Source organism: Populus alba, chromosome 13, assembly GCF_005239225.2.
Source record: "Populus alba chromosome 13, ASM523922v2, whole genome shotgun sequence".
Classification (NCBI taxonomy): domain Eukaryota; kingdom Viridiplantae; phylum Streptophyta; class Magnoliopsida; order Malpighiales; family Salicaceae; genus Populus; species Populus alba.
Genome location: NC_133296.1, coordinates 11,700,668 through 11,715,330, shown reverse-complemented (window position 1 = coordinate 11,715,330; position 14,663 = coordinate 11,700,668). Strand labels below are relative to the sequence as shown.

Below are 14,663 nucleotides of genomic sequence, written 5' to 3'. Positions count from 1 at the left end.
TGGATGGCACAGGCACATGCTCATTGGGTTGTTGAGAAGTGCATTATTGAGAATAATTATTATTTGGGGACCTAATTGCAACTTTTTTATTTCTAGTAGTTGCTGGTGACAGTAAAAAGGTTTAAAACCAGTGTTTCATCAAAATCTAAAATATTTTTTAAAATTAATTTTTTTCTATTTTTAGATTTTAATATATTAATATTAAAAATAATTTTTTTTAAAATAAAAAAAATATTATTTTAATATATTTTCAAGTAAAAAATATTTTAAAAAATAACTAATATCTTATTTTTAAATATTCACTGCCAAGCTGTAGTTAATTTTTTTTTATTTTTTTTATTACAAATATGTAATCAAATTGTTTTTATCTACATGCTTCAGTAAAAAAAATAATTAAAGTAAGTTTAATAAAATTTATGTTACTTGAAATTAAAAACTAATTAAAATATTACGTTTTTCATATCCATATTTTTATTAAGGATTTATCCTGTATAAACATAATACGAAGTAGTAATAACTCTTCTAAAAGATATTAATTAAAGATTTGAATTTAAAAAATAATTATCAAACTAATTATTTGAAGTCCTAGGTTTCAACTTTCAAATATAAAATGAAAAGATAAATAATTATCTTGTCTCATTGTGGTGGAAAAGTGCTTTTCAAAAATAATTTTTTTTTTGACTTTAAAAATAAAAAATCATTATAAAAAATAAAAAAAATATTATTGGTATGCTTTTTCAATCTAAATGAAAATCACTTTGAAAAACAACAGCAACTACACTCCCAAACACGCACTGCCACAAGGGGCAACATGTATGTATTTATGTGATGTGAGCATGACATAATAGCTATAAAGTAAATTACAGAAATTTAAACTCTAGCATTTTGTGAATTTTGGTACAATCAATTGACATGTCTTGAAGTGTCACTGTAACTCTGTAAAATTCATTTTATTTTACATTATCAAATTTTAAAATTTATTAGATGATGTTCAAATATTTAGGAACATAAAAATAAAATAAAGGTTATTTGGTATTTGAAATAGTAGATGATTTATATGTTAAGTATTGGATTTCTTTTCAATCTAAAAAACTCTAAATCCACTAAGAAAGTCTCAAATACTAATAAGATCCTTTGATGATAAAGTCAAAATCTTATAAAATATTAAGGTTGTAAAGAGTTTAAGATCGTGAACCTGAACCTTTTATCATGAAGCCCTCATGGTATATTTTATAGCTTATAAAAAAGAAAGTCTACAGAGTAATTACCATGATAGCATTGAATGAGGGATAAATATTCCTTACATGATAATAATATAGTGGATCTATGAAGGACTTTTAAACACCTAAAAAGGTGTAGTTATATTTAGAGGTTAAAACATCAAAGATAGCTAAGCCTATAAAGGCTGAGTTTTTCCCCAATGTTTAGACTCAAGGGGGGTCAGTTACTCCCTTAGACATGCCAAGAGAGGATGATAATTTTCTTGAATTTGGTTGATTGTCAAGTCCAAATGCCTTGGGTCTAACATGTATGCTAGACCCATGCTATTATGGGTGTGGCACATTGCCAAGCCCAAGTGCCTTGAATTTGGTTGACTGCTGAGTCTAACCATATTAGGTATGGTATTCGTGCTAGACCCACGCTATCTTGGGCTTAGTACACTGTTAAACCCAAGTGCTTTGGACTTAGTTAACTACCAAGTCCAATCTCATTGGGTCTCCCATGCGTGCTAGACCCACACCACCTTGGACTTGGCGCACTGCCAAGTCCAAATGCCTTGAACTTGGCTAATTGCCACATCTAAATGCATTAGGTTTGACATGCGTGTTAGACCTATGCTACCTTGGATTTGGCGCATTGCCAAGTCCAAGCATAATAGGCCTGGAATGCGTGCCAGACCTACGCCACCTAGGACATATGACAAATCCAAGTGTATGGGGTTTGACATGCGTGCCAGACCTATGCCTCCTTGGAGTTAGTGCACTACCAAGTTCAAGCGTCTTGGTAATTATCTTAGACTTGAGTGACTGCCAAGACCAAATGCCTTGGGTTTGGCATATGTGCCACTCCCACGTTATCTTGGGCTTGACACCCTGCTAAGCCCAAACGCCTTGGTCCTGGCTGACTGCCAAGTCCAAGCGTATTGGGTTCGGCATGCGTGTAAAGCCCATATTATCGTGGGCTTAGCGCATTGCCAAGCCCAAGTGTCTTAGACTTGGCTAATTGCCAAATCCAAGCATATTGGGTCTGACATTCATGTCAGACCCATTCCACCTTGGACCTAGCTATTTGTCAAGTCAAGTGTATTGGGTTTGACATCTGTGCTAGACCCATACCACCTTGGACTTGGCGCACTGCCAAGCGCCTTGGTAATTATTTCAGACTTGGCTGACTGCCAAGACTAAATGCCTTGGGTCTGACATGCGTGTCAGACCCACACCACTTTGGACTAGGTGCACTACCAAGTCTAAGCGTCTTACCCACGCTACCTTAGATTTGGCTAATTACCAAGTCCAAACATATTGGGTCTAGTAAGTGTGCCAAACTCATGCCATCTTAAACTTGGCTAATTGCTAAGTCCAAGTGTATTGGGTCTAACAGGGGTGCCAGACCCATGCAACCTTGAACTTCACACACTACTAAGTCTAAGCGCCTTAAAACTTGGCTACTTGCCAAGTCCAAGCGCCTTGGTAATTATCATGAACTTGGTTGGTTTCCAAGTCTAAACTTCTTGCGTCTAGCATGTGTGTCAGACCCACGTTATCTTGAGTTTGACACACTGCCAAGTCAAAGCATATTAGGTGTGGCATGCATGTCAGACCTATGCTATCTTGAGTTTGACATATTGCTAGGTCGAAGCGTATTGGATGTGGCATGCATGTTAGACCTATCCTATCTTGGGCTTGGCGCACTGCCAAGTCCAAGCGTCTTAAACTTAGCTCATTGCTAAGTCCAAGCGCATTGAGTTTGGCATGCATGCGAGACCTACACCATCTTGGACTTGGCTAAATGCCAAGTCCAAATGCTTTGGGTCTGGCATGCGTGCCAGACCCACACTACCTTGAACTTGGCTAATTTGTTAAGTCCAAGTGTATTGAGTGTTACAACCGTGCCAGACCTATGCTACCTTAGACTTGACGCACTACCAATTCCAAATGTATTGGGTCTGGCATGCGTGCAAGACACACGCCACGTTGGACTTGGCTAATTGTCAAATCTAAGTGTATTGTGTCTGGTATTCATGCCAAACCCACGCTATCTTGGACTTGATGCACTGCTAAGTCCAAGTGCCTTGGTAATTATCTTGGACTGAATTGACTGCTAAGTTCAAACGCCTTGGATCTAACATGTGTGATAGACCCATGCTATCTTAGGCTTAGCAGTACATGCGCCTTGGACTCAGCTAGCTGCCAAGTTTAAACGAATTGGGTTTGACATTCGTGCAGATCCACGCCATCTTAGACTTGGCGCACTGCTAAGTCCAAACGCATTATGTCTGACATGTGTGCCAAAACCGCACCACCTTGGACTTGACACACTATCAAGTCCAAATGTCTTGGACTTGATCAAATGCCATGTCCAAATGCATTGGGTCTAGCATGTGTGGTAGACTCACACCAGCTTAGACTTGGTGCACTGTGAAGTCCAAGTGTCTTGGACTTAGCTAATCTGCCAAGTCCAATCATATTAGGTTCGGCATGCATGTCAAACCAACGCTATCTTGGACTTGGTGCACTGCAAAGTCCAAACGCTTTAAACTAGGCTATCCGCCAAACTTAAGTGTGTTGGGTCTGACATACATGTTAGACCCATATATATATTTTATTTAAATAAGAAATTAATAAAATTGAAATTATCAATATTTTTCTAAATCAACTATAGAGTGTCTGGTAAGAAAGAATTTGAGGGTTCACCTAGGTGGTACGCAGAAGTTACGGGTCCGTCTCACCTCTTATACACATACAAAAAAAAAAAAAAGATGGTTTGGAACAGGCCAAGGCCCAAAAAAAAAAATCAAAGAAGGGGCCTTGAAAGAAGCGCACTCTCTAGATTTGTATATGGCCCTATCCAATTTCCTTCCAAGGTTTCAATCTTTTTATATATATATATATATATATATATATATATATATATAGAATGTATTTAAAATTGATATCTTTGCATAAAAAGTGATTAAATTAAGTTTAAGGAATAAGTACTTAATATCGAAAATAATTTGTTTTTTTTTTTTAATTTTGTTTGCAATTAATGTGTTCTTGAGTCAATTCATGTATTCATTAAGATTTAAGTTTTTCTTTGATGATTTTAAGGTTTGAATGTTTCCATTCAAAAACTAAAAAAATAAAAAAGAAAGGAAATCTTTTTACTTATCAAGGTAATTGTTATAAATAATATAAAATTCAAGAGGTTTTTTTTTTTTTTTAAAGCTAGAACCTTTTCGAAAAGAATTTGAGAAAGTAGTACATGTAAAAAAAGATTTTGAAAAATAAAATAGCTAAGAGTTGAAAAGAACACTTTTCGAATACTGTTTTCTCTTTAAATACTTTTTGTTATATATAAAAAAAATTAGATTTTTAAATAAAGTTTCTGAAAAAATTAACAAACTTAAGCATGTTTTTTTTTTTTTAAAAAAAAAACTGTAGAAAATAATAAACTGTATTTAAAATAGATTTTGCATTTAACCAAAGCTTTTTTTTTTTTTTTAATTTATTTAAAAAACCAATTAAATATTTCTTAATAAGAAACACTTTTAATTAAGAATCCCAATCTAGATAAATTGTTTTCCCTGAATATTTTTTTTTAATTTAAAAAGTATGATTTTTATTTTTAAGAACTTGTATACAAATCTTTCTCTAACCATGATTTCTCTAAACTATGCTGTTTCTAAAAATCAATCTTCTTAAATTTTTTTTTTGGAAAAGATGATAGTTTTAAAAAAACTAAATATTAAAATAAAAAAATTAATTTTTTATTTATTTATAAAGATGGTGTTTAAAAATGTGGTAACGATTGATTTTCAAAGTGTTTTTCATTATAAAACATATTAAACTAATATATATTTTTTTATTTTTTAAAAATTATTTTTAACATTAACTCATCAAAATAATTTAAAAATATTAAAAATATATTAATTTAAAATAAAAAATAAAAAAAAAAAATTAATTTTTTTTGAAAAAATGATTTTTTTTCAAACATAGCACCAAAGTATTTGAGGAACGACTTCTCAAAAGTCCTCTAAAATACTGACGGACGGACCGAGTGAGCGGCCCTCCAAGACTCAGACATTCAAGTCAACCATTCGTCTTTTTTTCCTTCACCTTGGAAGCAACGAATCGTTTTTGTCAGCTGAATGGAGAGTAAAAAGCAAACGAGGAGACAGAGAGTCTACTCACTGGGCTGCCTACACGACCTACTTGTCTTCATCACCAGGTATGAATTAGGATCTCTTGTTCTCCATTTATTTCTTCTCAAAAGTCAAAACTGATGTTTTTCTTCTTCTTATTTCCTTTCTTGATCTATACATAGCTATGATTTTAATCATAATAACATCTGTTTGATGATTAGAAAGTATTGATTTTTCTGTTTAATCATTCAATATTGGAAGATGGGCCGATGCTAAATTTGACAGGGACTTTATGTATGTGCTGATATTGTGGATCGAGTATCATTCAATATTTTCCCAATGGTTCGTATTGATTTACCATATTGATCATCTTGTTGTCTTGAAAAAGAAAACCTAATCCTTTTTATATCTATCCTTTGATGCAAATAGTACTCTATATGTCCTTTTTATTCTTCTTTTTGAGTGGTTTGGGAGTGTTATTGGGGATTTAAGCCACACAAGAGGAATACCTTTTTTTTCCTCTTTTAATCCCTTTCATCTCTGGTATGCTTGAGATTTTACCCAAGTCACTTGGTACATCGCCAAGTGGAACAAGCTTAATTTGGATGGAACCATCCTGGGAAATCTCCAGGTGTGTTTTGAAGAGAGGAATGGCTAGTAGCCAATTCCAGCAATGTGTGAAGGGTAAGCTGTCATGGAGGGAGGGGGAGGGAGAGAATGCCATTCTACTCGCCTATTAAGCCAACAAGTGTGGCATACACCACACGACACTAAGAGGGTGTTTGAGAGTATGGTGTTTATTGCTTTTCAAAGTGGTTTTCACTTGAAAATGTATTAAAATAATATGTTTTTATTTTTTTTAAAATTATTTTTGATATTAGCACATTAAAATGATCTGAAAGCATAAATAATAATAATAATAATTTGAAACAAAGAAAAAAAAATTTTTTTAAATTTTTTTTCAAAAACGTTTTTGAGACGAAATAAAAAAACGGCCTCGAACAAAAAAAAAAAAAACTACTAAATGAAATGCTACGTTTTACAATCCATAAACACCAAATCACATGACATGGGGTGGGGGTGGAATAGTCATATGAATTTGAATTAACTCTTCCCCAATTCCTCCTTTCAATTTGCCATCATCCCCTCCCCAGAATAAACTTGTGACACCAAGCAACTGCATTTGTACATAAATTATGTTGTAGTGGTTGATGTTTTTTAGGATTTATTCTACAAGTATTTTTTTTCTTGGTTCATTCTTCTTTATATTCTTTTGTATTTTCTCACACTATATATATAGATTATAAGGATGACCCCACCTCTCAAGATGGAATATCAATCACATGCAAATAAATTCTGACGTCATTATTTTATTTGCAGTGCCTCATTGTGTATCAAGAAGGCAGAATGGCCAAACCATTGGGGAACAGGAACAAGGGGCTATCAAAATCTGTAGAAGAGAGAGCCTTGTCGAAGAAGATGGAGGATGATCAAAAGAAGCGGCCAGCTGGTCCAGCCCCTTATTTTCACAAGGATTGCATATCGAATATCCTTATTTGGCTGCCTCTTGAATCACTTTCAAGTTCAAGATTTGTGTGTAAGCCATGGTACAATATAATTAACAGCCGAACTTTCATCGATTCACATTTCCGTCGCTCTGAATCTGTTTTGATCTTTCTAAAATCAGTCTCAAGAGGAAGATCATACCCTTATTCAAGACCAGACCCGTTTGCTATGACATCAATGCCAGAGGAACAAGGTAATACCTTTTCAGTTGAAGTAGCTTTGCTTCAATCGAACTTAAACACTGTCCCCATTTTTGGGCCCCATGTCACTGGCAGCTCATCAAAATTCTTTATCCAGTTCATGGAATTTAAAGAAGGAAAGATCAAGGTAGGGAAGTATAATGTTAGCTGCCTGGGAAACATTAGAGCTACATGCAATGGCCTTATTTTGCTTGATAACCATGTGAAGAAAGGACTGATAGTCATGAATCCTGTGACACGGAAGCTCCTTACCCTTCCTCTTGGTACCTTGTGTAATTATCATAAGGAGTCCTATGGCTTTGCATTGAATCATGTCACCGGAGACTATAAGTTGGTGCACCTTTTTCGGGATGAGTTTGAGTATGTCACCTGTGAGACACTAGATCTTGCGACAAGATCATGGAGGGCAGTGAATGGACCTTCATTCGGACTATTTAATTGGTTTGGGCATTCACCTGTTTCTGCAATTGGAGCTCTGCATTGGATTCCGCAGCTTGATAATAGTGATTTCATAGTGTCAATGGAAGTGGAGAACGAAAGATTTCATTGCATACCGCTACCCCACCGTTGTACTACTCATGACAGGGTTATGGAGATGGGTGGTCTCTTATGTTTTGTCACACATGAAGACTTGAACATTGATATTTGGAACTTGAAGAGTGTGCCTGAAGGCATTTGGACAAAGCAATATAGCATCACTAAAGGTAGCTTAATTGACATGGTTCCGCTTTTTAGTTTAAGAATCAGTGGAGATGTAATTTTCAGGAGGAAGGAGGATGGCTCATTCCATGCTTATGACTTCAAATCTGAAGTGATGAGAGAGTTTGAGATGGACAAAGAACGCAACCTATCATCTGGCTCATACCTGCCTCATGTAAACAGCCTTCTCTCATGGACACCAAGTCATCACATGTCTGATTGACTTTCCTGTTGGCTGGTACCAGTAAAGGGAGTGACGATGACATATATATCATATAGCTATATAGTTTGTGGGCTACTTCTCCGTTTCTGCGCTTTTATTTTGTGTATACTACTGATGGAAGAACTATATATATATATACACCCTGGGATGTGAAATATGTAGTACAATGTTGATGAAATGTAATTGAGCACTCCTCCTGCAATCAGGTGTCTGTATGCAAGGGTTTTTTCTGATTGTATTTTCCATTTACGTTCTCATTGTTCTTTGGTTAGTTTGTGTCATATCTTTCTTGGATGTTTGCAGCGTCCTGTCAACTGGATGTAGGACGAACCAGCTCATAACCTAGTCTAGAAGCAGAAGGTTGGATCAGAGTTTAATGGCTTCTATCTAATGAGGTGACTGGTGATGATGAGAATCGGTCAAAAACTGCTGAAATGAACGTGTATTCACACACCTGAGAGTAACATTTGTCGTAAACAATTTCAGAAACTTTATGTGAACGATGCAGAGTCTATATGTATTTAGTAAAGAAAACAAGTTGAGAAGGCGAATGCCCCTTCAAGGTCTACCCAATCCACCAAGCAGGCGTGAATTAATGAAAGTTAAATCTATTTTATAGACTATTAATCACAATTAAGATTTTGTGCTCAAAAAATGAACCCTGATAGCTGGAAAAATGAAGTTGAGTGATGAGTAATGGAGCCAGCAAAAAAATGTATTACTATAAAGAAGAAACTATACTTGATAACCTTTCTTTCGTGCCCAAAAGAAAGTTAAGAACAATATTTGCTAATTACAAGGCTGCTAACGATAAAAAGTAAGATATACCCCGTAGAGTAAAAGTTATCTTAGAAAATATGGTTCCGATAATTCACAAATTACCGAATTAAGATTAATTTAGAAATATATTCCCTAGTTATAAGCAGTTCAAGATATTAAAGACCTTTATATCCTTCACAAAGGAAATGTAAAAGAAGTCTCTCATATTGGAGTTGTTTATGAAGCTTAAAAGAATACTCGATGTTTTCACTTGAGAAAATCTTGTTTAAAAGAGAGTTCTTGGTTGCGAAACTGAGCGTTTAAGAATATAAGTTTAAAAGAAGGATTATTAAGGCAAAAGAAGGATTCCTAATTGAGCTAGGAAGATGCGACCCCCTGTAATTTCAAGTGCAATATAGACAATAAATCAATATCACATGCATGAAAAATAATATATATATATATATATATATATATATATATATATATATATATATCATTTGGAAACTCCCTTATTCCTTATCATTTCCAAAGCATATACATAATTTCATCATTTGACATTCTTAATTAATATCTACACATATTAACCAATTTTATATAAATGAATTTTGTCTCTTAAGTGACACTCATAATGTATTCTTTTCATACTTTACTACAATGCCATTAGTTTATCATATTCAATTAGTAATCCTTTTTAATTTAATGAAATCTCGGAAGAGTTTCTCTTTATTTAAAACATTATCAAAATCTCATTTCATAAAATCCTACATAGAAAAATAATCCATACATCCATTCATGTCCACACAGTAGCCTTAAGCATACCACTAGTTCATTAATTTATCACTTGATAAGAAATTTTGTATCTCACCCATAACCATTTCATATAAATCACATAACTTCAAATTTCATTATACACACAACACATAATATTTTACAAAAAAAGTAAATGTACAAAATATGTTAAAAGTAAATACATCATAATATAATAAATAACAAAATGAGATTGTTGAAACAATTATTGTGATATCCCACATTGGAAGCGAGCGTCCAGAGCCAGGGCCTTATATGAGCATGCTCACCTTGATTAGTAAGACGAGTTTTAGGGCCATGCGTGGCTACCAAGAACAAACCCATGAGGGAGACCTAGGTGGAAGCCCGGGAATGGGTGGACTGTGAGGCCCAAAGCAGACAATATCTTGCTAGTGAGGTGGGGTGTTACATATGTTATCAGAGCCGAGGACAGCTCGTCTTAAGGTGGGGAGATTGTGATATCCCACATCGAAAGCGAACGTCCAGAGCCAGGACCTTATATGAGCATGCTCACATTGACTAGTAAGACGTGTTTTAGGGCCATGCGTGGTTGGTAAGAACAAACCGTGAGGGGGACCTGGGTAGAAGCTCGGGAATGAGTGGATTAGGAGGCCCAAAGCAGACAATATCTTGCTAGTGGGGTGAGGTGTTACATTTGTGATATCTCACATCGGAAGCGAGCGTCCAGAGCCAGGGCCTTATTTGAGCATGCTCACATTGACTAGTAAGACGCGTTTTGGGGCTATGTGTGGCTACCAAGAACAAACTCGTGAGGGGGACCTGGGTGGAAGCCCAGGAATGGGTGGATTGGGAGGCCTAAAGCGGACAATATCTTGCTAGTGGGGTGTGGTGTTACAATTATAACCATAAAATTTTACATATACATATAAATATCTACCTAAACAAGACTATATGATAACAAGCAGCTAAATCAGTGTTGTCCCGTTAAGTGAGATAACCTGCAATCAATATGACAATACAAGGATTATTATGTCCAATTGTACATAGTTATTCACTAAGAATGAAAAAAATCAAGATATTCATCATATCAATTCTTTAACTTTAGTCCACAAACAACAATCAAGTTAATCTTAACAACAATACAAAAATTTACATGACATGATCATTGCATATTTCCTCTATGTTTTAAAAAAGACAAGTCATCATCCATACAACTGATATCTGCCTTTTATATTCACAACTAAGTCACTGTTTAGATTACTGCTTTAACAGAACCATCCATATTAACCTTTGTTCAAACAACTAACTAATACTCATATCTATATCTATAGTATTCATCCATATTTTAATTATATTGGACGTGATGCCTTATTTCTTTCTAACTAGCTTATTGACCAAGTTTTATATAGAGGTCAACATGTTTCTCTCTTTTATTCCTATGCCCTAAAATCTTGTTGTGGTTTGTTGTTTAATTCTAACTAGGTGAGCCAAATTGCTTTCTTTTCGGTTATGATTTTTTTAATATAGATATCTTTTTCTACATGTTTGTTTCTATATGTCTTTCATATTGGTTGAGTCCTTTATTAGGCCCTGACCTTCCATTAGACTTTTTTTCCACAATATTATTTGCACTTGGTATATCTAATTGTATTTTTCCTTTTTTAAAAAAATGGTTTTCTTTGAGAAACTACTTTTTTCATGTCAATTTTTATGTTTTGGGTTTTTTTTTTTTAAAAAAAAGTTATTTGAGGATTTTTTCTAGCCTTTTCATACCAATTCTAAAGTGCTTTTGCAACTTGACATCTACTTTCATTATTGATTTAATCTCAACTTGCATCTCCCATTCTACTTAGGTTTTCTCTATACTTTCAGCCATGACTATTTTTCTTGTTTTTTTTTTCTTTGTTGGATTTGCTATGCCAATTTAATTAATTGTGCCTTATGCTTTGCTTAGGCTTTTTGTTCTATTTTTGGCCTATGCTTCCTTGGGCCTTTTTCATTATACTCATTTATTTTCTTTTTTTGATGACCAATGACCTTTAATAATTTTTTTGTTTTTTTTTTTTACGAAAAAATTATCATATTTTTAAAGGGTTTATGCTTTTTTATTTTCTGAGTTAGCATCTTCAAAGCCTTAAACACATGTTTGACACTTGAATCATACTTATTTATCAATTGTATAAAAAGTTTAAGGTCCAGTTCTTTGACAATTTTTTTTTTCATGTTTGTTCAATTATGGTATAGATTAATTTTGTTATTGTCATTCATTAATGTTTTATTTCCTTTTTCTAGTCTTTAGTACTTTACCTTAGTTGTTTTCCACTTGTTTTTACCATTTTCCTCTTTTTTCATAGGATAATTGCTTATGGGTCATATTCTATGTTGTGTGTAACTTTTCCTCTAGTTTGTTGCCTTTTCTCTTATAAGTATGTATTATTGATGTCTTTTTTTTTTACCCTTTTTTGTTGTCTTTTTTTATGCTTTCTTTTCAATATTATCTTGTACCTAGTCTGTCGCAACCTTAGGTTTCATTTGACTGTGTCTTCAATTATTGTTTCTCTATTCACTATTTGATCATATGGTTTTGTTTTGTTTTTTATTATTATTATTATTATTATTATTATTATTATTATTATGTTAGCGGTCTCTCTAGTAGATCAGGGTTTTTTTTTTCATGTTTTTCTTTTCTTTTCTTTTCCTATTATGATTTTTTTTAATGTGTTATGTTTGCCTTTTTTTTCCTTTCTTTTTCCTTAATGTTTGCCTTTTATTATTCTCTGTTGGTACTATATAAACAAAGATGAATGAAAAGTAACATTCCACTCCTTTATACTTCATACAAAGAATCCATGTGAATAAATAAATTGTACTTCATTATGGATGATCTTACTTATTAGTTTAGGATCAGAACACTTTGTATGAGAACCAAACAAACATTTTAGTATCATGACTTTCTAAAGAAGAACCTTAAGGCTAAAATGAGCAGCACTATTCATATCATGATTTTAACTCTTGGTACATGTGGTGATATTAGTAGAAATGCTTTGGCCTATACTACTTTATTTATAAGAAAAAATAACTATTTGCATAGTAGTCACTGATAATTGATGAAATCATGAAAACTTTAGTATTAGATTGGGCTTTCTATAGTTGTGTCTTGGGCTGAAGCATGTGGGTTTGGATGTATGGTGTCTCTAGGCTTGGTTATTCTTATAAAACAAATACCCTATTGGAATATAAGACCCTCCAATATTTGATTTGGCAAATGTAAAATAACAAAATAATCAATTAAAAGAGAAATAATATAAGAAGCAAGAGAAAAGTTTATAGAAAAAAAGAGCAGTAGCAATATGTGTTATGAATGGGTTTTACTTGCCTGGCTTTGCATGAGTGTTTTACTTGATGATTAGAGGTACTTATTGACCTTGTTCAATTCATCTTATCGCATGTAGTATGGAGAATAATATTGCAGAAACCTCATGATGTGTAAAGTAATAATGAAGAGCGAATCATGATGAGTGTAAATAAATGAATAGCATTGTGGAAAGGTTGGTGCTTGATATTGGTTTATGGTTTAGTGGAAAGGTTGGTACTTTTTCTTTGTCATAGAAATTGAAAAAAAAATCAATTTATAAAAAAAGGATCCAAAGTTAAAAAGAAAAAAAGCAATTAAAAGAATGAACACTAAATTTGACATAAAAATAAAATGATGTAAAAGCTCATGCCAATTCGAGTTAACATGAAAAATTTGCGACCGGATCGTAAGGTCGGGTTATCCATAAAGAAAGCAAAATAAATAAATAAAAAAACTTAATCTTTAATAAACTCAATGTTGAATGATGAAATTAAAAAAACAAAGTCAATATAAAAAAAAGACCAATATCGATTCAGTTTAACATTTCATACCCATGGCCAGGTTATTAGTCGAGATCATTGCGCCACAAAAAATTATGAAGCTCAATTCTCAACCAACTAAAGATAATTGGTGAAATTAAAAAAAAGAAAACTTTCTTTTTAAAAAAAAAAAAAAAAGAACCAAAGAAAAAAAAACAATTAAAAAAATAAAGATTAAATTTGATATAAAAATAAAATGATGAGAGAAGAAATCTGAAAAAATATTAATTAAGAAAAGCGCGCACTCACACACATATAAAATAACAATCTAAAGAATGAAAATCAAATTCAATCTATAAATCAAATAAAACTGAATGTCAATGGATGAAATTGAGAAAACAAATCAGTATAAAAAATATTCAAAACAAATAAAAAGCAATAAAAAGAATGAGAATTATATTTGAAATAAAAAAAAAAGGACAACTTTAAATTCTAGCTAACACTTTTTCCAAGGTGGGGAGAGAGAAAAGAGAAGAAGAAGAAAACTCAATTATCACCAAACCACCTCGAATCACAATACATGCACTACAACTTGACCCTCTAGAAGAGATGGTGGTTGATTGTTTTTTGTTGTCAAGATGCACTGTCTAAAAAGTGCGATCACCTTTCATATGCTAGCACGTCCCACATACGCATTAGCAATTTTTATTTTAAAATAACAGTTTATATTTTTTAATGGATAATTTAGTCTTTTTAATTTACAAATTAAAATGAAAATTTGAAAAGCCCCTATAGGCAAATTAAATAAATTTTGCTTTCAAGAGTTATTTAGTAATTTTACTATGCAATGAAGAAGTGGGATGATTGGGATGCCCTGATTAATTTGGTAATGACAAATTGATCCTGTTAAAAAAACCTTATTACTTCTTAAAAACAGTTATTTGATTTGATTTTAGAATGGTAAAATGATTATTTCATTAGGCAAGATGAATGAGATGCCCAGGTCAATGTAAGTGTTTGCATGGTAAACTCTGACCCGTGTTAGTTTTTAAGCAGTAAATTGTAAGTGTGAATACTAGCATTCATTTATGTGATATATGTATGCACTAGATATCTAACTTAGGCTTTGTCGAAGGTCGAATAAGTTTTTTGTAATACATTATTTTTTACGTGTTTTTTTGACATAAAGAAATTTCAATTGCAAATTAAATTTTTTGCATGCATTTAATTAAATAAATCAAGAATTATTTATGTAATTTAAACAAAT

The 14,663-nt window shown here is 32.9% G+C and overlaps 1 protein-coding gene across 2 annotated transcripts; it reads left to right on the top strand.

Annotated features, from left to right (window-relative positions):
- Positions 1 to 5,254: 5,254 nt before the first annotated feature.
- On the top strand, positions 5,255 to 8,277 carry LOC118035490 (F-box protein CPR1-like). Of its 2 annotated transcripts, XM_073403778.1 has the most exons (3): positions 5,255 to 5,430; positions 6,725 to 6,941; positions 7,032 to 8,277. In XM_073403778.1, exons 2-3 carry the CDS (start codon positions 6,752 to 6,754, stop codon positions 8,030 to 8,032), a joined length of 1,191 nt encoding a protein of 396 aa, XP_073259879.1. In that variant the 5' UTR covers positions 5,255 to 5,430; positions 6,725 to 6,751; the 3' UTR covers positions 8,033 to 8,277. The 2 variants fall into 2 exon arrangements, with proteins under 2 accessions (XP_073259879.1, XP_034896968.1); XM_035041077.2 differs by having other exon boundaries at positions 5,258 to 5,430; positions 6,725 to 8,277.
- Positions 8,278 to 14,663: the final 6,386 nt, after the last annotated feature.

What these genes read in the sequence shown, in the direction of transcription:
- LOC118035490 (XM_035041077.2), top strand. Translation starts at nt 6,752, where the DNA reads ATGGCCAAACCATTGGGGAACAGGAACAAGGGGCTATCAAAATCTGTA.